At 34.0% G+C, this 27777-nt stretch overlaps 2 protein-coding genes and 1 long non-coding RNA gene across 4 annotated transcripts; 1 reads left to right on the top strand and 2 right to left on the bottom strand.

Moving 5' to 3' along the window:
* The first annotated feature begins 3335 nt into the window (after nucleotides 1-3335).
* LOC114175591 (quillaic acid 3-O-glycosyltransferase CSL1-like) lies at nucleotides 3336-6879 on the top strand. 2 transcript variants are annotated; one of them, XM_085670687.1, is made up of 7 exons: nucleotides 3336-3980; nucleotides 4099-4182; nucleotides 4864-4986; nucleotides 5073-5285; nucleotides 5389-5488; nucleotides 5622-6142; nucleotides 6266-6462. In XM_085670687.1, the coding sequence occupies exons 1-7, from the start codon at nucleotides 3360-3362 to the stop codon at nucleotides 6272-6274; spliced, it is 1671 nt and encodes a 556-aa protein (XP_085526813.1). In that variant the 5' UTR covers nucleotides 3336-3359; the 3' UTR covers nucleotides 6275-6462. The 2 variants fall into 2 exon arrangements, with proteins under 2 accessions (XP_085526813.1, XP_085526812.1); XM_085670686.1 differs by having other exon boundaries at nucleotides 3337-3980; nucleotides 6220-6879.
* A 9238-nt stretch (nucleotides 6880-16117) lies between these two features.
* Nucleotides 16118-25093, bottom strand: LOC114177337 (uncharacterized). Its single transcript, XM_028062634.2, has 14 exons — nucleotides 24639-25093; nucleotides 23775-23936; nucleotides 23606-23671; nucleotides 23291-23434; nucleotides 23048-23161; nucleotides 21463-21564; nucleotides 21199-21384; nucleotides 20256-20345; nucleotides 20042-20176; nucleotides 18859-18981; nucleotides 18672-18757; nucleotides 17965-18577; nucleotides 17757-17834; nucleotides 16118-17436 (listed from the first exon to the last, which is right to left on the bottom strand). The coding sequence occupies exons 1-14, from the start codon at nucleotides 24897-24899 to the stop codon at nucleotides 16411-16413; spliced, it is 3186 nt and encodes a 1061-aa protein (XP_027918435.1). The 5' UTR covers nucleotides 24900-25093; the 3' UTR covers nucleotides 16118-16410.
* A 507-nt stretch (nucleotides 25094-25600) lies between these two features.
* Nucleotides 25601-27254, bottom strand: LOC114176680 (uncharacterized). Its single transcript, XR_003603037.2, has 3 exons — nucleotides 27161-27254; nucleotides 26974-27045; nucleotides 25601-25817 (listed from the first exon to the last, which is right to left on the bottom strand). It is a non-coding gene; the product is annotated as an uncharacterized LOC114176680 (long non-coding RNA).
* Nucleotides 27255-27777: the final 523 nt, after the last annotated feature.

The following is a 27777-nucleotide window of genomic DNA, read 5'->3' as shown; positions in this document are numbered from 1 at the left end:
AAAAAACCACAAGATAACACGTTGCAAAATCTCTTAATTTGACATGTGTCAGTTGTTCTTTTTAAGGTAAAAAAATTATAAGAAATTAAAAAAAAAAAAAATCACAAGCTGTGACACACAATTAATGTCATCAATACTACCCTAACGAAAAATACCAAATTGAAACAAATTTTAAAAAATAGAACCCAATTAGGATAACTTAAAATTGAAAGACCCAATTGAGATTTTTTAACGAAAACATGAATCTTCCATGTGATTAATAAATTGAAGTTGTGTCAGCTTGGTACGACTTTAGTGTATTATGATATAAACTGAAATTGTGTTAGTTTGGAATGACTTCAGTTCATTGTAATTTTTGTAGGATTAAATATATTTTTGGTTCTTTAATTTTAAGTGAAAATTGAAATTAGTCTCTCTTCGAAGTTTTGGACCAATTTAGTTTCACATATTTGAAAATGTATGGATTTAGTCATTTTAACCAAATTTTGTTAAGTTTATTTAACGTTTCAAATGCATTTCTCAATTCACATTGATGCGAAAATGTGTTAAATTGTATAAACAACTTAAATGTTATCAGGAAACGCATTTGAAACATAAAATAAATTTAACAAAATATGGTTAAAATGACTAAATCTAGACATTCCTAAAGTTGGGAGACTAAATTGAACGAAGATTTCGAAAAAAAGACTAATTTCAATTTTCACTAAAAATTAAAAGACCAAAAATATATTTGACCTTTTTTTAATATTAATTGAAGTCGTACCAAGATGACAAGAGTTCAAAATTACACCATTTTGATAATTTTGAAGACAAATTTCACTACAAGAAAACTATATTTTATTTCAGAGTGAGAAACAAGCAATGAGGTTATAGTTAAAATCTGGTATGAAAAGGACATCATGTAAAGTAATAGAATCACAAAAGTAATAGAATCACAGAGTTGATAATTCCTTTATATGTAGCTTTAGTTTTTAAAGCATTTGGCAAATTCACTATTATGCTATCAACAGGTTCATAAGATGAAAAACTTTTCAGATTTATGCTAACATGATTCATGCTAACATGATTCATGCTAACATGATTCGTTGCCCCAGAATCAAGAATCCAAACATCATTATTTTGAAATTTTGTGGGCCATATATCAAGAAACTTATTACCTTGATCTGTGAAGCTTGAGGAGATAGTGCTAACTTGATTCACTTGAGTACTTGCAGTAGCCTCATTTGGTTGTTTTATCAATGCCATCAGAGCCTGATATTGTTGTGGTGTAAATTTGATTTCTTGATCCGTATTTTTATCTCTATTCTCAACTGTCTTTGTTTTTCCATCGAACAAAGTGTCCTGGAGGATAACCATGTTTCTTGTAGCATACATCCACTGTATGCTCGAATTTCCCACAATGTGTACATGTTTTCTTGTTGCTATTGTTCTTGTTGCTAGAAAAACCATTTTTATTATCTGTATGAGCATTCTTACCACAAAAAGAACAAGTGATAGTGTTTATAGCAGCAATAGTTTTAACCTCAGAGTTAGACAAAAAATTATTCCCAATTAACTGCCTTTCTTGTTGAACAAGATAAGAAAAGATTTTTAAAATAGGTGGAGTAGGATCCATGAGTAAGACATGAGATCTGATATTACCGTACTGATCATTCAAGCCCTCTTAAAAATTGCATGGCACGTACAAGGAGGATCGAGCCTAAAGTTTTCCAATTCATCCCAAACTGTTCTGAGTTTGGTGAAGTATTCTGTGACAGTGCTTTCTCCTTGTTTCATCGATGCTGCCTCCATTTGCAAATCTGAAATTCTTAGCAAATCCCCTTGAAAGAAACGTGCCTTCAAATCATTCCAAATTTCTTCAGCCTTATCCATCCAGGAGACCGAATGTACGATCCACGATACAACCATATTGTTGCATCGTTTCCACGCGTTGTATGCAAGATCCTTTTTCTCTGCTTCAGCAGCAATACCATCCACGAATTGGGCTTTATTCTTTGTAGAATAAAAAACTAGGGAGACCAAAGCGGTGGCTGGATTTTCTCCCGGATGCAGATACAAGTGACTATCCACATATATAGAAAAATCTTCTTCTTTAGCCATATCTTGAAAATGAAAGAAAGCAAAGAAAGCAAAACAGGTGAAGCAGAAATGAAAGACGAAAAGAGAGAACGAATCAGAGTGGCGATGCGCAACAGAACTCTTCTGAAGAAGAGCTCTGATACCATCTTACAATTTACACCCTTCTTGATTACACATGAGGGAATTGATTTCGCTTGATATGTGAGGATGATTCTTCATGATATAATATGCAATGTAAATAGGGCAGAGAGACAACAAGTAGGGATGAAGAAAAAAAAATGGTTTGTATTGGATTTGTGAGATGTTTACAACATAGATAGAGAACAAACTTATATAGAAGAGAAAAAAGGAGAAAAAGGCCGTAAAAACAGAAAAGCGGTTAGCGCAGAAAGAGAACGCTATGTGGCAGGTTCAGAAGCAGTACAACATATAAAGGAACACTTATGTGGCAGGTTCAAAATTTTCTTTGTTCTGAGAAATTCAGTATTCAAAAGGTGTAAATTTTGAAAATAATTTTTTTTATTCAGTATACAAATAATTCACTTTTTAATTTTATGATGTAATGTTAAATTCAATCAAATTTCTATTCTTAACAAATTATATTGATCCGATTTAAATGTTTATAGAACCTTGTCGTTATCTGAACAACGTCGTTTTCATGTTTTTTTTTTTCTAAACATTGCCGTCATATTTGAAATAAGAAAGAGAATTGGCAGACATTATCATCACCGAACACATTTGTATACATTTTACAATTTTATTTTATCTTTCGATACAAACACCAAAAAAAAAAATTAACTTTTGTAGTGATCAACTTTTCAAATGAAAAAAACAAATATAAAAACATTTGCGATAATTAACACCATCTTTTTTTTCTCTGTTCATTTAACACTAAATTTTAATAATAAAATATTGTAATGAAATAATAATTTTTCTGTGTCATTACTTACTTTTTGTCCTGACAATATATGATACTTAAGTTTTCAAAACGAAAAAAATATCATACAAATTGTTATTAAACTTTTTTTATCAAATAATTTAATTACTTATTCTTAAATTAAATCAATTTATGATTATTAATGTTTTTGTTTATACGAAAATGGAAACTATTCTTTTGGTGGACCAAGATTTGAATAATAATTTGGTGGTATACAGAAAAAAGGAGTTTTGGTAGGAATGGACTAGTATATGCCATTAAAATTGACAAATATGACTAAAAAGGGGAGCATCCAATGTTATATAGATAGATGGACTTAACCTATTTGTATGTAAGTGAAGAAATGGAGGGGAGAGAGAAGAGGCTTCCTCTGAATGCCCTCCATGTCCAAAAGCTCTTACTTATCGTTAACAGGTTACACATGTTACTCCACTCCACAGCTTTAGCCTTGTTGTTGTATTACAGGGTGAGTTTTGTATTCCAACCCACAGAAACAAGAGAAGGCCATGAGTTGTTGCCATGGCTACTTGTTTCTGCTTCAGAAGCCATTCTCTCCTTTGTTTGGGTCCTTGATCAAGCCTTTCGCTGGCGTCCAGTTTCACGTTCTGTCTACCCAGAAAGATTGCCGGAGGATCACAAACTCTCTCCGATTGATGTCTTCATATGCACTGCAGATCCAACTAAGGAACCCACTTTGGATGTCATCAACACTGTGTTGTCAAGCATGGCACTGGATTACCCTCCAAACAAACTTCATGTGTATCTTTCAGATGATGCGGCCTCGCCTTTGACACTGCACGCTGTGAGGGAGGCTTGTAAATTTGCCAGGTGCTGGCTTCCCTTTTGTAGAAGGTACAGATTAAACAACAGGTGCCCCAAGGCTTACTTTTCGGCCTTGGAAGATCATGCTCATGCTGATTTTGCAAGGAGTAGTTTGTACGTGGCGGATAAGCGTAGGATTAAGGTTCACTTTCACGGAACTTGCTTTAACTCATCTTTTTGGATTTTAAGAGACAAAAATCCTATATCTCTGATTCTGTTTTCAGTACACGTAACCATGAAAATAATATTTATATTTGCAGGAAAAGTATGAGGCTCTTGAAGAAGAGATAAAGACATTTAGAAATGATACTGCGTTCTCCAGAGATCACCCGTCTGTCATTGAGGTATACTAGCGTTTGCATTGCTTTTGTCATTTTAGACATTTAGAAAACATTTTCGCTTGAGTATTGGATTGGACAAACTTCCAGAGAGTTAGAATTCTGCTTAAAGTCTAATTTAATTCTACAAAATTGATTTGTAAATTGATCTTATCTCTAATTTATGTGGGATTTTCAACGGTGAGAACCAAAATATTGGTGTTTTCTACCATTTTGGCATAATTATAATGAGTAGATTTAGAAAAAAAAAAATGCACCAATGTTGTTTTTGAAGGTTTTATGATTTTATATTAGAGAAGCTGTTTACAATGACATTAACTTTGATTTTTGAAATTATGTATACAAAAGTTTAGATAATTTTTATTTTTTTCTTACTGTGAATACAATTTTATCATTTAGCATTCATCACACACACACACTTTTGTTTCTCTACTTTTTTTCATGTACAATAACTAAACATGACAAGCAAAGATTCGTTTAGATTGAACTTCTAAATGAATTCTTTATGAGAGAAAAGTGTAGTATATGAAGCTAAAATAATTTAAACTTCTGAAAAATTAACTTGGACATTTCGTTTTTATAGTAAATTTTCATTAAACTTTTCGAGACCAACATCCGGTTATAAGTAGCATGTGTTTATTAAGATATCTATGTTTGGAAATTGGTTTATGAATCTGATTTTGGCAGATGATAGAAGAAAGTATGATAGATGATGTAGAGAATGTGAAAATGCCTCTCCTTGTCTATGTTTCTCGTGAAAAAATGGCTTCTCATCCCCACCATTTCAAGGCTGGAGCTCTCAATGTCCTGGTATATGACTATACTTTTTTCTTGTGTATCTGCCAAACTGTAAAGAAAACTTGTTTTACAGACACAACAAATATAATGTTTTGCAGCTTCGTGTCTCTCGGGTGATGAGTAATTCTCCATACATTCTAGTTCTAGATTGTGACATGTTCTGCAATGATCCAACTTCAGCTCGATATGCAATGTGTTTTCACCTTGATCCAAACATGTCCTCCTCCTTGTCTTTTGTTCAATTTCCTCAGAAATTTCACAACATTATCAAGAATGACATCTATGATAGTCAGCTGAGATCACTATTTACCGTAAGGACTATAAGGAGATCTAACTCAGACCTTCGTATAATTCTTTAATGTTGTATATATAACATGATGCAATCCTTGGCTAACTTTTTCTTGGACAATTCAGCTTCAATGGCAAGGTATGGATGGGCTTATGGGACCTGTTATGTCAGGTACAGGCTTTTACATAAAAAGGGCATCACTGTTTGGAAACTGCGGTAGCAAAGGTATATATCAAACAACATTTTTTTTTTATTTAGTTGCTTCCTAAAACACAACTTCAATGACATTAACAGATAACCGTTGCCCTTGTGCTGAGAGCCTAAAACACTCTTTACTATTCTTTGTTTTGAAACCTAGGAAGTGATCTGCTGCAACAAAAGGATCAATTTCCTTCATCTAATGAACTAATCGGATCACTTCATCGAAACTACACAAGTGATTCGATACCGCATCAGAAACATTCATTGCTAGAAGAATCACACTTTTTGGCTTCTTGTAACTACGAAATTGGCACTAAATGGGGAGAAGAGGTTGGTTTCTTATATTATAGCGTAGTAGAAGATTACCTTACAGGATTTATGTTGCATTGTAATGGATGGAGTTCAGTTTTCTGTGAACCATCGAGGCCACAGTTCCTAGGTAAAGCTACAACGAATTTGAATGATGTATTAATCCAAGGCACAAGATGGTACAGTGGTTTGTTTGAAAATGGTATAAATAGATTTTGCCCCCTTATATATTGGCCGAGAAGGATCCCATTTCTCCAGTGTCTATGTTTTGCATGGCTCACATATTTCCCTCTCTATTGCGTGCCTCTTTGGTGTCTTGCTACGGTCCCTCAGCTCAGTCTACTAAATGGAATACCTTTATACCCTAAGGTAATTAACACCATTCATGCATACATTTGCTTCATATGCTAAAACCCTTTTTTCATATTTCTTTTTCTTCTTCACAGGTTTCAGACCCTTTTTTCATCGTCTTTGTGTTCATCTTTGTGTCAGCTCTTGTAAAACATTTACTAGAAGTCTCTTTAACTGGTGGTACAGTCCATAAGTGGATAAATGAACAGAGGATCTGGATGATGAAATCCGTCACCTGCCATCTACATGGATGTTTGGATGCACTGCTAAAGAAATTTGGTATAAGAGAAGCTACGTTCTTGCCCACTAATAAATTAGAAAGTGATGAACAAAGTGTGCTATATGAAATGGATAAATATGATTTCCGAACATCAAATATCTTTATAGCACCATTGCTTTTCATCATCAGTGTCAACATATATTGCTTAGTGGGAGGAGTGTACAGAGTGTTGTTGGTGGGTGAGTGTGACAAAATGTTTATACAGCTTTTCCTTGCAGTTTTTATAGTTACTGTCAATTATCCCCTCATTGAAGGTCTCCTAAGGAAGGACAAGGGACGCATTTCAAAGTTGGTAGCTATACCTGTTATATTGCCTACTCTTGCTCTTTTGCCATTTCTTAACCTTCTGGGAAATGCATATTATGCTCTGCTGGCTATAAGGATTCCATTTATAATTTCATTTTAATTTCAGTTTAATTTCTCTGTATAAAATTTTCATTAAGTTAAAAGATAACAATATTTTCATTAAGTTTCATCTTCCTATGCTGTCCCCAACATCATTATTGCAATGTCATGTCAATAGTAAATGTCATGTGAATAATCTTTGTTAATATTTAGTTTTTTTAAAAAAAATACTTGTTTATATTTTTAGAATAAGAACTTATTTTTATTATAATTTTAAATAAAAATTTATTTCTATTGCACTTTTTAAATAATTTTTTATCATATTTTTTACTTGTAATTTTTCGTTTATTTTAAAATAAAAAATTGGACTAAATGTGGTTTGGAGACTCAATAAAAACTCGATCAAAAAGCATGTATGAGGAAAACAAAAGTACCAAATGAACATGTCTTTGGGATTTTTTTGTTTTTTGACAAACTCTTTTTTGAGAAAGTTTTAACAATGCTGACTTAATTGTTATTCTTTTTTCATCAGTCTTGTCTTATAATATCCTAAAATTCAAGTGATAATTTTTTAATGGTCTCATGTAAACAATATTAAAGTAACAGATTTTAATTCTTCTTTGTTTTTCTTTTATTTCCTGAAAATTTCTTCATTCTTCATTACATACATGATATTCTAACTTACATCACAACTCATATTTATATTCTTTTTTTCTCCAATCAACCATCATTTTATCTTATAATAGTAAATTTACCATCTTTAAGCTTAATATGATTGTGACTATTTCATTAGATGTATTGATTATTTGGGATGACAGTATAGTATTGCTAGACTCCCGGATAGAAAGTGACGACACAAAAAATTCATTTTGTTGTTCGAGTACTTCCATTACACATGCAACTTCAACAACTTAAACACTTGTCACAAGCTGGTTAAGGAGTTTAAATTTTATGTATCCTTAATTGATTTTATTTTGAAATTTGAGTTGTTTGTGGACATGATTTCTGTTTTACTACTAAACTTGGATCATAAGGTTGAAGAGACGTGCAAGGACATGAAATATTATTAAATTTAAGCAATTATAGTATTAAAAGGGTAAAGTTAACTATAAATCTTCGAACAAATACAAAATTGATTTTAACTAAATTATTTCTTATAAAATCTATACATCAAGAATGGTTAGTGAAATAAAATAGAACTAATAGAATAAGATAAAGATAATATAAAAAGATTAAAAATAAAATAATAAATAAATAAATAAATAAAATTGCAAAAAGATAAAAGAATATAAAAACAATGATAAATAAAATAGATTGATTCCACATCTTTTTCAAAATAGGATTATTCAAAATAAGATTCTTCATTGATTACCTAAAGATTATTGTTCAATTAATTATTGTCTTAGATTTTCAAATTAATCCATGTAAAGTCTTAATTAATTTGTTGGCGTTGTCACTATTAACCAAAGTACAATCTCAATTAAAAGTGAAAAATTTTTATATTATTCATAGTAAATTCAATCAAAGTACAATCTCAATCAAATTTTACTATGTCTAATCATGTCTCTTCTTTTATCAAGTAAAAATCTAATTAACCAAAGTACAAACTTGATTAATTTTAGTTAAAGTAATTAATTACCTTTCATCAAAATAAAGTCTCATTTAATCAAAGTATTTTGCACTTATTTCCCAATTCACCCATTTCAATCATGCAGCCAAATTTGTAGAGAAATCAATAGATATCAATATTTGTATTTTAGTTTGTCTTGTTTGACCAAACTTTGACTTTGACTGTTTAACCTATTGACTGGCCAATGCGAGACTGCCATAAGGCAGCTCTATCTTTCTCTCAAATCAAGCCTCTTCTTGTGTGTTGTTGTTGTATGGTGGGTGTGGTGTAGTGCAAGGCAGAGATTGCGCTGCTTCAACGGAAGTTCATGGTGAAATGCGTCTCAAGTGCGAGCTAGGTGGATGTACAATGGTTGCATCGTTTGCTGATAAAGATATCATATATCTTCTAGTTTTAATTTTATTGATAGAGATATCATTTATTTTATTCTCTTTTATTATTATTATTATTAGATATTCTGTTTTATGATGGTACATATTAGGTTTTATTTTTTCCCTTATATCATGAGATATTGTACTCTATATATTATACAAGTTTCTAATAAATCGGTATACAAATTCTCATTCTCATACTTTGAATAAAGTATTTCTCTTGTAATTTTCTCTCACTTGTGTTTTATCAAACACTAATATGGTATATGATGAAAAACACCTTCCGTTATTACCTTCTCTTCATCGTTTCACTCATGGCGAGTTTTGCTACTCCTCATCCTTTATTTCTTCATCTTGGAGAAAATGATGCACTTGTTCTTATATATCTCTTTCTTATTGATCACAATTATCAACAATGAAAAAAAAATTCAAGGTTCTCGACTTTCTCAAGGTTCTCGATTTTCTCAAAGTTCTCGACTTTCTCAAGGTTCTCAACTCTCTCAAGGTTCTCGACTCTCTCAAGCTTCTCGAATCTCTCAAGGTTCTTAGGCTTCTCAAGATCTCAAGATTCTCTTCATCCTACTACATTCCTAAATTGTTACTTCCAAGTTAGGCCTTCATTTTCTTCAAGCCCACCTTGATTGGAGGTGATAAAATATCATATATCTTCTAGATTTAATTTTATTGATGGAGATATAATTTTTTATTCTCTTATATTATTATCAGATATTCAGTTTTATGATGATACATATTAGGTTTTATTTTACCCCTTATATCATGGGATATTGTATTCTATCTATTGCACAAGTTTCTAATAAATCGGTATGCAAACTCTCATTCTAAAACTTTCATAAACTATTTCTCTTATAGTTTTCTCTCACTTGTGTTTTATCAAACGATAACATTTGTTAGTTCGTCGCTCTTAGCATAACTATGTGCATATAGGTCTCACGATCTCTGGGCAAAGCTGCACGCGTGGTCCAGGTGGCAATGAGGTGTTGCACTCACGATGGTTGCTTCGTCACTATTTATTTTCGATTTGTGTGGGTGTGCGCTCGTAATGACTACTATTGTTAACGTCAGCACGGTCCTAGTGGCAGTGTCGAGATGCATGGATGATGGCGCGTTCTGCATATGGGTTGTGTCTAGTGATACGGGAGGTTGAAGATGATGATGCATCATCATCTAATTGGTTGGATTTTTAATGTTAGGATGTTGGACATGTGTCATCCTGTCACTGGTTCATATTTGTGTGTTACGATCAAGGCCACGTGGCAGCTACTAATTGGACAAATTTGAGATTGTATGATAGTGTCACATGGCATGTGTTGGTTGGTCAAATTTGTGATCATTTAACAGCTTTTAATTGGAACTGATTTTGGCCTTATTTAGTAGCTTTGAATAATTTATTTCACACTTTTAATAAGCCAAATATATTTTATGCAACACAAGCTCAATAAACCTAATTATCACAAATATTAATTAAATTAGTCTTTTAACCACAAAACTCAATTAAGAAGCCAAAATTAAATGTTAAATGAGGACATACATATGCACTCAACATCGTATGCGAGAAAATCCATTATTTTATTGTTAACAAGTTTGTTCTATAAAAAAAAACCAAATAATTGAGTTTTATTTTATAAACATTACCATCTCTCCAAACATACTTTTATTCCTTTCCTCCAGAGTATCGCTTTAGATTTGTAACCAATCTATGCATCTGTTTGAGCATTCAAAAGCATCATAGGAGTTATGGTATAGAGAACCATCATCCTAACCGAGCAAGGAGTGAGTCAGAGTGAGTTCATTTTCTACCTTTCTTTTGAATTAATTTGGTTACATGCTTGCATATGGGTGAAACTTGCTTGCATGTAGCTCTTTTGGATTTAAGATGAATCTTTGCATGTCAATGATCACTAGGGTGTATGTTCAAATTGTTGATCTGAGGTTTTTATTATATAGAATAAAATGTGTATTGAGAGCACAAGTTACTGGAGCTTATTAGAGAAAAGAGCTAAACTCTAGGTAGCTTGCCTGTTTGTGATGAGATATGATAATGATGACTGTTTATTGTTTGTTGTTGATTTAGTAAGTCAAATGATTCATAGTGGTTGAAAGCGTTCTTTTAAAGGATTAGTTTTAATGAGATGTTTGAGCTACTAGGTAAGGTTAGATCCTTGAAATATATCAGTTGAACTGAACCAAATGTCTTGCTGAAGGTTAATTTTAAACTAAATGTATGTTTGTTTAGTATAAGAAATGAATAAAAGCATCTAGATGGACTAAAGAGATAAGCTTATATAGTTAAAGGATATTATGCAGTTATGAAGATAAGGCTCTAATAATACAGTGAGTATGTAAGTTTGTGAGTTTTGAATTAATTGGTCTAAGGTAATTTATTTTATTACTAAATAAATATTCTTTAAAATGTTTAAGAGAGAAAATTAAGTATGAGCCAATAATACCAAACTTATATACTTATTAGTTTTGATAAAAAAAAAGCACACAATACTCAACAAATGATATGCTCGTTGGATGAGCACTACCCATTGAACAACTGCAATAAGAGGTAATTTCTAAAGAGAGAGCAATAGATGATACGCTAAGTGAATGATTCAAACACATTGGATGAGTCCAATGAATGTAGATCCTAGGGTTTGAGTCGTTGGGTGAGAAGTATTATCAGTTAGTGAAAAATATTTTCTAATTAGAACCCAAAGTGCTCATGAAAGGCTAGGTCATTGTGTGTGTGTGTAACATCGCAAAATTTAAATCATAATATTTTTAGTATATTAACACCATTTTTATGCATTACTTTTTATGTATATTATTATATCTAGTATAAATTAAGAACTTGTAAATATATAAATATAGAAATTATGAATATCCAGAGAATCAAAATTAATTAAGTTGTTACAATTAAAATGATTACAATAAAATCCATAATAATTTTATTATCTTTTCATCTATTCATAATTATTTTTATTTCTATATTTACCTTAAATGAGATGTGCTTAACCTCTTTTTAATTTATATTTTATGTCCCAATTTTTTTCTCTTGTTACAATTTCATCTTCAACTTCTCATTTTTCTTCATCAAATCCAGTATAATTTTCTCCCTTTACAAAGAAACTTCATCTTTTTCACCTTTTTTCCCACCATCAACTCTTTTTCCACCACTGGCTTCACTTTCAGTTTCTTTCCCTTGAAAATCGGATTCCTCGTCATCAACCCATTCAAAGTAATTACAATGTGAATTGGTCTGCGAAAGAAAAGATGAAATCATTACCACAAATACAAAAACAACATCCAGTAAAAGTCACGAAAATTTCAACTTACAGCCCAATTTCAACATCTCCAAAATAATCTGCCTTTGTTTTTCACAGTAGATGTCTTCAGGAGCAACAATCTTTCCCCACACCCACAGACTTTGGATGACATTTCTGAAGATGACGCACAACTTTGCGACATTTTGGAACCAGTATTCCGCAGCATACATGGAAACCCTTTGCTACCACTCTTCATCAATGAAGAACACAGTAACTTTGCCAAACTATGCCTGCACAGTCACGATATGCACCACTTCCTCACTACTCGAAGCCCCAATTCTGAAATTTAAATTTTAGGGTTTCAAACTTCTCCCAACCCCTCTTTTATTTAGTTGTCTTCCTCTTCAATTAGCACGTGCAGAAACATAGATGACTTACACAGCTTAAAACGGGATCCATATGTGGCAGTCTATTTGTCAGGTGTCAAACAAAACTAACGACGTCCAAAAATGCGGACTATTTCCAATCGTTTCAAAACATGAGGGACCAAATTGGAGCAAACGGTAGTTGGGGGACTAAAAACAAAATCGCATAATACTTGAGGGATGAAAAACATAATTAACCTTTATTTATTTATATTCATCTCCAGTTATGCATTAGTTCTATTTATTTAATTTATATTTATTCTTATTTATTTATATTTATTCTCATTTATTTATTTATATTTATCTCCAATCACGTACTGGTCCTCTTTATTTATTTAATTTAATTTTACTTATGCATTAATCCTATTTATTTATTTATTTATACAATTATATAGTTTAATATCAAAATAAAAATTATGATAAATAAAGATTTGATTATTGTAGTTCAAGGTATGATTTTGGAGATTTAAATGAGTGAATTTTGCTCAAGATAAGATGTTCTTGGGTTACCCTATTAGCCATGATGAGGCTCATTTATCTTGGCTAGTTATTACAAAATTAATCAAAATCTTTATAAAATATAATAAAAACCCAATTTCATGAATTTGAAAGAGTTTTTTTTATATTTTTTTATTGAGGTATGCTATATTTTTATGTGATATTTGTCTCACTTCCCTATTTTATGATTGTGTATAAAAAAAAAATATAATCTCATCATAGATGGTTGTCACTAACATGCCTGACCCATTCATTTCCGATATAGTAGCAGAATTTCCGGGTAACGCATGGCAAACCAATGTGGTAAATAATTCGATAACATTTCAAGGTATTGGAAATTCTACTATCACATTCCTAAGTGCTCCAAATGCACCAATTATCTTGGAAGGACAGATTGAAGTCACTTTTTATTTACCCCCAATAGTCCAAGTGAATCTTATCATAACATTTTTTCCTCCACATGTTTAAAGGCTAACCTACAAGGGAGAAACTGTAAATAAGTAATACTTCTTCCTCTTCTAGTGTAGAAAATATAATATGTACCAAATGATGTAAATATAAGATGCATACAATACTGTAAAATATATAAATATATGTATATGTGAATATTTTAAGTATGTTATATGTTATTGTAAAATTATGTGTTAATTTTTTTATTTGTAAGTATAATATAGAAAATAATAGTAACAAAAAGAATTTGGTCGTCGCAGTGTTTTTGCATGTTTGCGTGTATGCACGTATGCGTGTTTGTGTGCATGTATATAAGGTTCTTCTTTTATTGAAAAACCATAACTTCCTTCTCATATTATTAGGCCCTAGTATTTTCAACTTTGAACTTTTTTGTCAATTCTTTAATTTCATTCCTCAATGATGACATTTCTATATTATAATTTCTTATCTTTGATTCACCAACCTACAAGATCAGATGACGCACTTAATCATAAATAGGGTAAACATACATAATTGAGTGTAGAATTCTAAGTTTTAACATCCATATACAATTCCTACTCAAGTGGTTGTGAAAATGCCACATAAGATCAAAAATCAAAAGAAGAAAAAGATAGAGAAGCTAAGAAGTATCCTTCAAAGGTATGCAATAAAAGAAGAAATACACAATTTAGTACAGGTTAACTTACCCATAATAATATGTTTGACTACTTTCTTAGAAATATTGAAGTTGTTATTGATAAAGAGTATTAATTTAATGGTATCGACGAAAGTTTATTAGTGAGACTAAGTAGAGCAAGGACAGAAACCTTAATCTCTTTCGATTATTGAATTGTTATGCATGTGATGAATGTAGTGTTTCCAAGGTGGAAAGTTTTGTTTGTATGGTTTATGAGGTGTATTGAATAGAAATTCCATGATGAGATTATTCATACTATACTATACACTCAGACTCACTAGAAAAAGATGATTAGGTGGTGAGAGTGGATGAAAATTCTTATAATAATGGATTTGATATGAAAGATAATCGTTTTAGCAAGTTACAAAAAATAATCATGTCATATGAGGACGACTTAGTTCTTAATAAGGTTGAATAGAACTAGGGCATGATGCCATAATCTATCACTATTATAATATGATAGGTACAAAATCTTTTAAGTCCAATTCAATCCACAGGTCTTCTAAAAATATAATTATACAAATTTAGTGATTAAATGTCATTAGACGATTATTATTTAAAATGAGGAATGTGAATTGCTTGAGGATTTACTTGTGTTGTACTTCTATCTTTTTTATATATGTTATGGCTTACCTTGATTTATGATTGTATTTTCCATCTGCTTTGATCATGTGGTACATGAGAGGAGATAATAATTCAAGTAGGAATGCTCAGTGATAAGTAGGTTAACCTATTTTTATTATAGGTAAAATGAATAAAATATTTAAATGATTTGACGTGATGTTAGTTTTTCTCTAACATTATAAAAATATTTGTATAATATATATATATATATATATATATATATATATATATATATATATATATATATATATATAAATTAAATTTTAAGACAAAATAAAAATACAAAAATTAAATTTAAACCAAAATAACACCTTGTATGACACTAGACATGTCAAAGTGGGCCAACCCGGCTCACACGGGTTGGCTCACCACGAGCCGGGTTGAAAATGAGTGAACCCAACCTGACTCACTTTCTGGTGAGCCAGAAATTCTGTAACCCGACTCAACCCACCACGGGTTGGTGGGTTAAGTGGGTTGGCTCACCAACCCACCTAAAAAAATTATTTTTTTATTTTTTTTAGTATTCAAATATTTAAATAAATTTTTAAGTAACCCATCAAATGACAATCATACTAAAATCAAGAACCAATATTTTGATCATGCTCACCGCCAATATATGAAGAATTATTTCCAAGAAAGTATCCATTAGTCTAAGGAAGCATGACTAATATTACAAATTTTCTGTCATTCTATTCAACAAAATATAAATAAAAAAATTATATATTTTTTTCATGCTAATTTAAAAAAAAATTGTTTATAAGACGATTACTTGAGTAATTTACTATAAAGATTAAAGTATCAACATATATATAACTTGACAATCAAATTAATTAAACATTTAAACTATTCAAATATAATTAAGCAACATTCTAGTATTTAAAATTATGAAATTGTGAACAAATATAATGGAATAGTAAATAATTATTAAAAAAAAAATTTAAAAATTAAAAAATTTGTAAAAAAATGTTGGTAAGTTAAGTGGGCCAACCCACCTTCAACCCAGCTCGAACCCGTTTAACCCGTGGGTTAAGTGAGCCGGGTTGAGTTCAACCCACTTTTGAAAAAGTTAAATTTTTCTCAACCCAACCCGGCTCGAACCCGTGGTGAACCGGATTGGCTCACAGGTTGAAACTCATTTTGACATCTCTATATGACACCATGAAATAGACATGTGATAAATATTATTTTTTGATTAAAAAATTTAAAAAAAAAAGTGATACCTCTTTAAGATCGTCAATACAGTCCTCCAAATTGGTATTTCCCGGATATTTCGCAACTAAAATGAAAATTTAACCTTCATTACAGTAGACAGCGTTCCAAAAGGCTAAGTGCGATGGAAATGTATCCAGAAGCGCACATCATTCATCAATTATGTTCATCTGCTTCGAAAACAATCAGTACATAAAGTTGGGCACACACAAGTAAGTTTCAATCTAAATGTAATTCATCTAATATTCATGCAATGTTAATATAAATACAGAAATAAAAAACTATACAGATGTAAACACAACTGACTGAAACAATCAACAGATAAAAGATCGGGCCATCAAAATTCAGTATGGCCTGTATGATAATAATCATTGCTGGTAAACTCAAGCAAACACACCCAAAAATGTAAAACCACTCAAAGTCACTATCACACAATATTTCTAGTCTAATGTCAACCACCACGGAATGAATGTGATTCAGACCAACCCAGATAAGGCAAAACTTTGCTACGACTTCTGAAGAACACATTTCTCATACAAAGCAATGATATCTTTCTTGTTGGGATTCTTCAACCGGAGCAGCTGATCACCATAGTTGTGCTTTGTCAGCTCTTGTTTAAGCTTCTGGACGGTAAACTTTCTATAATCCTCCTCACTTGGCTGACTAATATTTTCTTCGGCACCCTCAAAGACGGAACCACCATCTTCTGGTTGTGTGTACTTAAGAGGACTGGATGTACTCCTAGTTCTCTTGTTTACCTTTACTATTCTTGGGCTTACATCCATGTCATCACCAAAGTCGTCATCTACCCTCATACGTTTACCATGGGAAGCAGTGTTTAGCTTACCGTCAAATGCAGTTTCATTGAGACGAAATTTAGTCAGCTCTTGATGGAGAGAATCAATTTTGGCTTGCGCAGATTGCAGCTGCAGAGAGAGAGCCTCAGCCCGGTTATTTGCCTGTGCATGTGCTTCACGTTCTGTTTCAAGAAGTTGTTCGAGAATTTGCGCACTATTTCGCCTGTGGGTCTTGTCTTTATCCAAAAGGGCTTCTAAATCCTTCTCTCTCTGTTGCACCTTTTCCTCTAGTTTCACAGCTCTGGTAAGTGCATCCTTCTCTGAATCCCTTACTCTCTTTAATTCAGCTTCCAAATTATCTTTCTCCCTCCCCAAACTTTCAATTCTCCTCTCAGCCCTCTCAATCTGCGTTAGTCTTTCCATTGCCAGTCTCTGCATCTCACTCTTCTCCTTCTGAGCCATGCCTGCTTCAGCCCGCATTTTATCAGCCACTTCAGTAGCCCTGGCAGCTTCTTTTTCGGCAATTTTACACCTTTCCTGGACCTCATCAAATCTTTTAAACTCAGTCTGGTACTTCTGTTCTAGATGGTTCTTCTCCTGCTGAAAAACCATAGCTTCCCTCTCATATGATTGGGCCCTAGCATTTTCAATTTTCAACTTCTCAGTCAACTCTTTAATTTCGATCCTCAGTGATGATATTTCAGTATCATAACTTCTTATCTTTGACTCAGCAGCCTGCAAGATCAGATAACGCACTTAGTCCCAACAAGAGTAAACATGCATATAATTGAGTGTAGAATTCTAGAGTCTTAACATCCATATACAATTCCAAGTCAAGTGGTTGAGATGCAACATAATATAAAAAATCATGAGAGCAAAAGACAGAAGCTGAGAAGTAGCCTTCCAGGTGCAGGTCCACAATAAAAGAAGAAATACACAAGTATCAAGAATATAAACCAGATTTTATTATACACATGCACAACATAAATCGTGTCATACTGAGAGCACTTGATAATAGGCCCTGTGGGACCCTACTTAGAAGCCAAGAATCTCACCTTCAACTCTAAATTCAGGGTTGCTAAACACTTCTCAGCATGATCAATTTTTGCAGTTTTCTCTCTTATTTCGTCTTCCTGCATAGTTAGAAAGGAGTAACAGATAAGAACGCAAGTTTACAAACCATTACAGATCTCTTCATGTATTAGCAATACTAAGTGAAAGATATAAAAGAAATGAGCAGGAATCTCAAGAGGGAGAGCGCACTTTTTCAGCCAAAGTTCCAGAAAATTCTTCTCTTAAAGCATCTTCCCTCAACTGTGTCTGCTTGTTTGTGCGCTCTTGCACAATAGATGCTTTCTCAAGAGCAGACTTTGCTTCTCTAACGGCAATATCATACTTTCGTTTCCACTCCTTCGCCTCCTCTTGAGCAGATTGAGCTTGTTCCTTTGCTGCTGCCAACCTTGCTTCAGCAGCACCACTTCGGGACTTGAGAGCTGCTATTTCAGAACTAGCTTGATCTTCTTCAGCTTTCTGCCTCGACAAGACTTGTTCATATTTTCTTTTCCAATCCATGGATTCCTGCTTGGTAGAATCTAGTGTTTTCAATAAACCAGAGTACCTTTCGTCCAGTAATCGACGATTAGATTGCAGATCAGTTATGCGATTCATATATTCATCAGTTAATTTCTTCTTATCTTTGATGGCATCCTCATATCTCTTAATGTAATCAGATTTTTCACCTTCGCTGGCTTCCAGCCGTTTCATTAAAAGTGCCATCTTATCTTCAATCAACCGACATTGTAAAGCATGAGAACTCTTTTCTGATTCAACTTTAGCTATTAGCCTCTTGGTAAGGTCAACTATGGGGCCTTCAAAACTGTTGACAGCAGCAAGACGAAAATTAATTAGAAAAAGTCACTGGAAAGACCAAAGACAAACAGAAAATTTGGCAGAAAGACATTTTAACAAACCTTCGTTGCAAGAAAACAGCAAGTTTGTGCCACTTCCCTGGACCTTGAATAGTTTTTTCATATTCAGATAAAAGAGCATCAAGAACCTGCATCAAAAATACATTATAGAAACTTATCATTTCAACAATGCTGCCTTATTTTTGCAACAGTCATGATGTATATTTTCCATTAGGAGCACAACAATTACCTTAGCAACATTATCAATCTTTGCATCAGAACCATTACAAGCTGCCCTCAGCCTCTTTTCCATAGACTGTATGGCATTTGAGCACTGCAGATCTGCCTCCATGAATGCATTCCTTCTATAATCCTGTTAACCAATACATTAGTAACATCTAATAGAAAGCACTGCCGCACTGCACCAACCCCAACCCCAACCCTCAAATGAATAGACAATTGCTTACTGATTTACCATGACAAAATGGTAGGTGTACGTACAGACACATACATAAAACTTAATTGCACTTCAGATCCCAAATCTATCATAAACAAAGGGAAGGACCAAAATTACTTTATTTTAAAACTGACTTAATTAGCTTAAAAATTTGAGACCTAAAACAGTAATTAAAGTCTTGACCAAAATGGATTTAAATAATCACAACTGAATATTGTTATGGTAACTTATAAACAAAGAACTCATCGTATACATTTCCCCTAAATGCAATAACAGGTTATCTTCACTCACCAATGATTCAATAAAACTTTCATACAATGCAACATGCACTAAACGATGTTCAACAAAAGAGGAAAACAAAATATCTAAGCAAATAAGATCTTATATTTTAAACAAGTAGGAACACAAAAAAATTTTGTCCCCTCTCAATAACCTCCAATACTGTCAGAAATGAATAATAATGATCTGTACAGCCAAAACAAAATATGAATCCATTCCAATTGTAACACACAACTATGCCGACCCCTAAGGATATAAGAAGCACCAAGCAGTTTTCCCTTCAAAATAGTGATAGCAGGCTATCATAAACTTTCCCACTAAATCCTGTAACAGAAGTAGATCAAAGGCAAGCCAATTACATGAGATGCATCCAGGTAGCTTACAGCCTTACATTTTTTCCTCTGCTTTCTAAAGTAGATAAGCTAGATGGTTCATTCAACAAGACCAGAGGGATCAGAAGGGGTAAAAGTTATATCTTACAATTTTAATACAAAACCGTTCAAGAATTTATAAGCAAATGAACCCATTGCAGGTAATATGACCATAAACTGCCACCAACCAGCCTATTACCCCAACCACAAAAAGAGGGAGGGGGAGACAAAACACCTGACGCAACAAATTATAAGATAACATTCACATAACTTATTCACATCAAGTTTATCAGTTAATTCCACTCATGATCTGACATACACAATACCTCAAATGCCTTTTTGAAGAATCTCAAAAGAAGGTCCTCATATTTCTTCCTGGCTGAACCAACTCCTACAGCACTAGCATTAAAAGCAGCCATTGACTTTTGAACTGCTAGTTCATGTGCTTCCCTCAGAGCACCCTACAAACAAGCATTACTATTAGAAAAGACAAGAATTATACTCATTATTTACTTTAAGCAGATAGAATAGATTACTCACTTCCTCAGGGGCCGTTGACCGCTCAAAAGAAGACATATAAACATCGGTAGCAGAATCATATGCCCGACGGCACTCAGCTTCTTCGACACTCTGCAAGGCAACAACAATTGAAGTATAAAAGCAATACTTTAGCAAACAAAAACGTCAAGAACACATGGCATGCTATAATATTTTCACATTTTCTTTCCCATATTCTAACAAACTATTTTACCAAAACCCCTTAATAACGTCACGTTGCTCCTTTTATTGTCAGATAAAATACACTAGGTAAAAAGAACAAATGACATTTTTGTAGTTAAAAACTAAAAAATTACTTCAAATGTATTAAAAAAGTAATCATTCACATCAAAAGAGAGGGGACAAAAGCAGCATACAATTTAGAACAATTAATAAAAAGAAATTTTTATCAGTTGAACATCAACTTCAAGATATCGTCAGTTCGAAGTTCCACATCGACTAGAGATAAGGCAATTTCATAGTACATAAGTGAGGTGCAAACCTTACCTTACAAGCCGGTTCAAACCCTATTTTCTTTATTCTTAACATGGTATCAAAGTCTTTGTTTAAAAAAAAAAACCTATCCTATCGAGATCTCTTGGCCATTCTGTTCCACCGGCTATCGGACCGCTAACGGACCACCCATTAATTTCTAGTCCCACACACGATATGTATATACCTCGGCGTGAGGAGGTGTCAATTATGATTTATGAGAACGTAAAACGAATAATCAACATTTCCTCAAGCATCTTATTTCCTTGGATGGTTAAAAATTATATTAGGCAATTGGAACAAGCCACTAAAATGACATTTCATAACCAGTTTGACCAAACTAAAACCTTAAACATGTCCAGTGAATTCTGTATCATTATTTATGTGATACAGCTAAGTTTTTCCTCTCTAACTCAAGTCGGTTACAATAATAATTTGAAGATTAAGTATTTACCTGCCAAGAGGAAGAAATTGTAGGCACAGCACCATGGTTGAGCGCATCCAAATAAGATTCCGTTATGCCAACCAAGACAGGACCAGTCATCATAGTTGCGCCAACTTGTTTTGGCCTTGTCCTCTCAAAAACAAACTTTGTCAAAGCATCAAGGCCAGATCGAAATTCAGGCCTTAATTTTCCAACCTGCATAATATAAAATATCACAAGTTAAAACATGCAACAAAGTGACAAAAATAGAATGTCAGCTGATAAGTTACTTACTGATATCTGATCCAGGCGCTGTAGATCATTTTCGTTATTCAAGGGTCGCACAAGAGTGAAGCATTCCCTGTCTGGGAACAAAGCCCGAATGGAATCTCGAATCTGTTGTTTAATTTTGTTAGAAAAATAATTATTCCAGAGAAAATAAACATATTTGCCATTTTCCAATGTACCTAACGAACTTGCAAATTTTATTTACAAAAAGTTATAGTTTGTAACTCACAATGACAGGAACTAAAAGAAATTTAGATTCAGAAAATAACCATAGAACAAAATCTTGTTGGACAACATTCCATACATGGAAGAATACAAATTTTTCCTGCTAAATCTGAAATGAGACTTAGGCTAGAAACATTCAATGTGTATATCCCTTAGTGATAGTGTAGAGGTTTATTTATAGGGATAAAAGCAGATATTTTCTACTCTATTGCTTAGGAGTAGTGGGGTAGTGGTAGGTTTCTTGTTCTAAGTGAGCTCCAAGCTCAATATTTAAACCGCAAATATTATCAACTTCTTGGACTAGTCTAACCACGAGAGATGCTATCCCGGACAAACCACAAGCCCCAAGCTCAAGCCTCAGAGCGAAGAGTCTAAAAAAACTCGAATTATGGGCAAGTACAAGTTTCAACTTATCAGTCAATGTTAGCATAACTATTAGCGTGGGATATTGGTATCATGCCAAAAGACATTAATCTCAGCACGAAGGTTGTTTCTTGCACTTAGGAAAATATTAGCATTGGCATATACATGGTTATCAAACTCGCAAGTTAACTCATTAACTCGTCTGAATTTACGTTTCCACTCACTCTGGACAAGTTGACTTGGAAGGAAACTCCATACATAACTCAGCCAAGTTGATCCAAACCTGATCATTGGTCTCTTCCACTTGAAAATAAACTTCCACACTAATTATCCACCCGTCGGATCCTCTCCCATGAACAAGGGCAGTCCCACCTTCTTGACTGATTGTCGAAATTCATCAAGTGCATCACCCTATAATTTCTTCAAGCCTCTACTGTTGCCACCCATTGTTTTCACTGATGTCTTGTTTCCTCCCTCAGAGGATTTTTCTATCTTCAGGCTATGGTTCCCTAAATGCTCTCTGTCAGTTTTCCATGACCCCCGCCCACATTTTTGGAAAGGAGATCAAACAACTTAGACTGATTGTCAACGTCATCTGTGCATAAAGCCTCCTACTGTTCCTATGAGTTGTAACTAGTTTTGTACCTGAAGTCTAGTGGAGTTTTTTGATCTTTCATCTTCTCATTGTATCAGATTTCTATCATTATAATTAGAAGCCATAAGAGGGGTCTTTCAAGCCCTCCAAAAATATTTTTTCTCTTTCTTAATCTTAAGTACTTTCATTCAATAATCGGTCTTATTCCTTTGAGCTTCTCTACTCAATAATGTTATTGAAAATAGAATTATTGAAAGAAGAAATGACAACACAAGGAGAATGTGTATATTATTATTGAAGGCCCAGCACATAAGACTACTAAGATAATTAATAATAATCCTAGAAATAGTAGTGAAATAATAATTAAGTAGCGTCTATGAATAACTAAAAAGGGAAGCAGAAAGGTACCTCATTTTTAGCTGCTATATCTCTTCCACTCCCTTCAACTGGCCTCAAGGCAATTTCCAGATAATCACGGGGTGTTATTTTTCTGTTATCTTCTGTAAGGTCCAAATAGAAGTCCTGCAAGTATGAGAGTTGACAAATTAATGAAGTAAAAAGTGATAATGTACAATACAGTTACAGTCTACTAAGATACCACCAAAGCTACAATATTTTGACACTTTTGCCCAACATATGTACACAACCTACCCTTAAAAGCCAAACAAAAATTGGGGAAAATTGGCCTAGCTCAGATGCAGAAGTCTTTCCTCCAGATGCTCTAACACGAATATGCTTTGTCATTTGGGTGACCAGGGAAAGACGATCCAAGGCAGCCTCATCAATACCACCCATCTGGAAAAAAATGTAGCATCAGCATTCCAATTTCAGCAAGAAAGCCACAAAAGTTGGAAAACAGAATAAAGTTTCATGTTGTAACAAAATCAAATTGATCATGACATCCAAAACCAAGGAACAAATGAACATGCTAGAATGAATGTATAGGTTTGAATAAGCCCTGCCAACCTGGTTATAAATGAACATGCTAGACAAAAGAACTGCCAGTGAGAATATCTGGGTACTGTATGTTCCCTGCGTAGTAAACAAATTGTTGAGTAAGACAAGTTAGCAATGTTTAGAGATCGACTACATACATGTGAAAAAGAATATTTGATTAGAAAGCTGAAAAACTGACTGTTTGATCATAAGCATCTATTCCTTCACTGTCTAATAGCAGGAGATTATAATCTGTTCCGTCAAGGGCAGTCCTTTTCAAAGGTGTACTCCACAACCAAAGCCCTTTGGTACAAGGCCGATGTGTTGATGCTACTTGAAATCCACTACCCTTTCCTAATAGCTGAAATAAAAAAATAAAAAAGCATAAGCCCAAAATCAAAAGTACACATTATAATAATAAAATAATGTTATAAAAGTATGCATATTTCGAGACTCGCAGAAATAAAACTGAGTGTTGAAGCAAACCAGTTGTTCATCTTTACCATGTGCTGATTCAACTTTTACTCGGAGGAATTTAGAGGCAGAAAGGATGTTCAATATATATTGAATAAAAAGCACGCATACGCAAAAGAAATACTCCCAGTAAGTAAACAATCCAATGGCACCGAAAGAAGTACGAACGCATTTATCTTCCACATACAACTCGAACCAAAGAGAAACAAAATCCACAAACTTATTGCTGCACACGATACGCAAACGAGCAGACACTCTCACAATCACAAAACCACACTTTCCACTGTAATCACTGGACTACTAGCCAATCAAGGACAGTCCCCAAACCTTCCAAGTAGGTTTCGAATTTAGCGTTCAAGTTACCTTATAACACCACCACGACCACAACTAGAAAAACGACATTTGTCCCAAAATTAATCAAAACCAGATATGCAACAGTTACATAAACCGATACTGTATCATAGAAACAATTACCACTGAACATACGGTTATCCCAAGGAACAGACATCAACACATCAAAACCCTAACTACACTCCAAAAACCCTAAAGTCCAACAGCGACGAAATTTTCACTTGAATTGAATAATTACCTGATTCAAGATGAAACTCTTGCCCTGCCGTGCGCGACCGCAGACGGAGACGACGCCGATGGGCTCCTTGACAAGTTGGAGCGTAGCGACGGCTTCCGGATCCATGCGGAACTTCCCCTTCTCATCGCAATAGACGAGGCGTATGGGCCTGGCGGGGCCGGTGACTGGAGATGCCGACGAGGAAGACGGCGCGGTGACGGCGGAGGAGGGCGGGGACGCGTCGGCGGGGCTATCCCTGCCTCTGTTGAAAAGCTTGAGCATCTTTCTCCCTTTCTCGGGGTATACACTTTTTTCTTCCCTCTTCCTCCGTTTCTGGGCTACCTTTATGTCTGGATTTTCAGAAATTGTAACACTACTGTTTATTCCAATTGATTTAACTTTTTCTTTTGAGGCGGTTTAAAATTAGCGAGAGGGAAAAGAAAAAAGAAGAATTACAGACACAAGGAGACTTTATAATAGAGGTGTCTTTTGTTTCTTAACTCCTTTATCGTCAAGTTGAGCTTGGTTATAAAAGCAACCATTTCAAAAAAAAATTAACCGGTTTCGCCTCTCCTTGAATTTTCCTTACGGTTTTGCTCCAATTTTATTTTTCAATTTAATAAATATTTGCTTTCAAATTTTTTACTCAATTAAATAATTAACATTTTAAAGTAAATATTACAAAAAAATATTATAATGTAACAATTTATTAATAAAAATAATAATAAATCATTTACATTGAATAACTTAAATACAAACTTATTTTTACCCTTCAATTAAGATTATAAATAGAAATATCATTTCTAAAAGTTGTAATTAATTTTAGATTTTTTATGCAAATAGTTTATGGCTTTTACATTGCTTAGTTTGGTTATGTGACATCCCATTTGAATAGATAAAATCTACTAAATAAAACATCACACAGTTATAATAAAGAGTAGTCAGAATTGGAACAACATACATAAGGATCCCAACTGTTACAGTCATCCACGAATGCACTTGAAAGGGGTTCTAGGCATATAACCATGCCATAGCCAAAAAGAGAAACAACAAAGTTCACAGTTATGCAAAATAAAGACTCCTAGAGCAAGGGATTACAAAGGCACTAGGGCCATAGAATCGTCCTTCGAGGGCCACTTCAATGAGCCCACTAAGTTGCACCGCTACCACCATCAGGCCTACCTCCAGAAGTATTTCCATCTGCTCCCACCATCATCGCAAAAGGGAAATCAGAACAAGGACCCACACACAAAAGAAATAGCAAGGTAAGCTAGAGTGACTTAAATTATGCATGTTATTGCAGCGAAATATTTAGAAACAGTCCAAACATACAACACAGTAGGCATAAGAATCACATTATAACAAATAAGCAAGACTATATGACTCAATTATCCGGATACATATACTAGGATCAGATTCACTGGACGCTTGCACTTGTGGTGGCCTCTACTGCTCTGCAGAGCCATTGCCAATGGGTTTCACCCTACCACACACAAGGTTAGCCTTTAAGCGTCTAAGGCCATTATCCTGCCAAAGACTATGGCCTCCCGCTACTCTCACCACTTGGGTCAGTTTGCTCTACTTGAGACTCACTAACTCTTTAGAGTTTCGGGATGCGGTCCTTACTTAAATCCTTATCCTAACATATACACTACTCACCACCATGGGGTCTCCCCACGAGACTCATGGAATTACGCCTATCACACAATCAGAATCATTTTTATCATACAATTCCACTTCCCTTATTACCTTCATCCCATTCTCATGTTAAGACATCACAAAGCCACAAATCCATGATCAACCTCATACCAAGCATGCCAATTTCATTCATAAGTCCAAACACCCAAGCATATTCACGAGCATCATATTTAGGAAGAATAATTCAGACAATACATGCATCAAATCATCAAAACAGTCAAGAAAATAGTGCCCGCACTCACCACTGCACTGACCTCGCCCAAGCTAGGGACCTCGCTCAGGCGAGGTGCTTGCCTCGCTCAAAATTGTGGGCTCTCGCCTAGGCGAGACATGCAACAGTGACCCCTGGGAGATTTCACGAGTTCTCGCTCAGGCGAGCCCTTCTCGCTTGAGCGAGACAAGGTGTCGCTCAAAACGTGACTAACCGCTTGGGCGAGCGCTCGAGGCAGAATCTTGGGCGACCTTCTGGCGAGCTCGCCTAGGCGAGAATACCAGTTCTCCCCCATTATTCCGTGCATGCAACCCAGAACAAACAGGCCAAACATTTTATTCTTGATCTCACACAAGCACAAACATTTCCAAATCCCTTTTAAACATAAAACAGTGGTGAAACAGGCAACATACTCCAAAAAAACGAAACTAAACTAACTTCCCTTACCTTGCTTAGATGCTAAAACGCAACAGATCCACAACTAAGAAGTACGTCAGCTCCAAGGGCTAGAGCAGTGAGCTGAAACATGGAATGAAGACAAACCAGGGTATGAGACAAAACCCTAACCGGTCTAACACACTTAAACGGTGTAAAGAAGAGGAAAACAGACCCAAAACCTTAACGTTTAACTTACTTGAAGGTGAGAAGGATTTTGCTAGCTCGGAGATGAACGAAAGTTATTGTGCCCTAGCAGAGCACTTTGCTGGAGATTTGAGAGGGAGGGGTAGGAGTTGATTCTGAAAAGGTGACAAGTGAATAATGAGTCAGCTGGAAGGGGTATTGGGTCCTACAAAGGGGCTGACCCTGGGCCTACGAAAGGCCAGACCCAACCCCTTTTTGGGCAGAAACAAGGGCTTACAGGTTACGCATCAAGGGGTGTAAATAAAAGTAAAACAATGGTTGTTTGAAACAGTGAAACAAAAAATAAATTCTTATAAAAAAGTGGGAGTTTTCTATTTATGTTTTTCAATAAAATTTGAGAAGAAAAATGGAGAAAATATGTTGAAACATAAGTCTAACGTAAAACTTTGGCAAATTCATTAATTTGAGAAATTATGTTTTTTATACTCTTTTTATTCACGCGTGTATGTGTATATTTTGTATGATAATAAAAAAAATTATAAAAAATTATTATTTTAATATTAAAATAAAATAGAAATAATTTTTATAATTTTATTGTAAGTAGTTTTTATGATGTAGGATTATCTTATTCCTTTTTAAAATTATCGAATATGGTATGAGTTGATTAAG

The sequence above is a fragment of the Vigna unguiculata genome, chromosome 3, assembly GCF_037176805.1.
Source record: "Vigna unguiculata cultivar grain cowpea cultivar isolate G323 ecotype 2 chromosome 3, ASM3717680v1, whole genome shotgun sequence".
Taxonomy (NCBI): Eukaryota; Viridiplantae; Streptophyta; class Magnoliopsida; order Fabales; family Fabaceae; genus Vigna; species Vigna unguiculata.
Note: the sequence above shows the minus strand (reverse complement) of the source record. Positions and strands in the feature narration are given on the sequence as shown.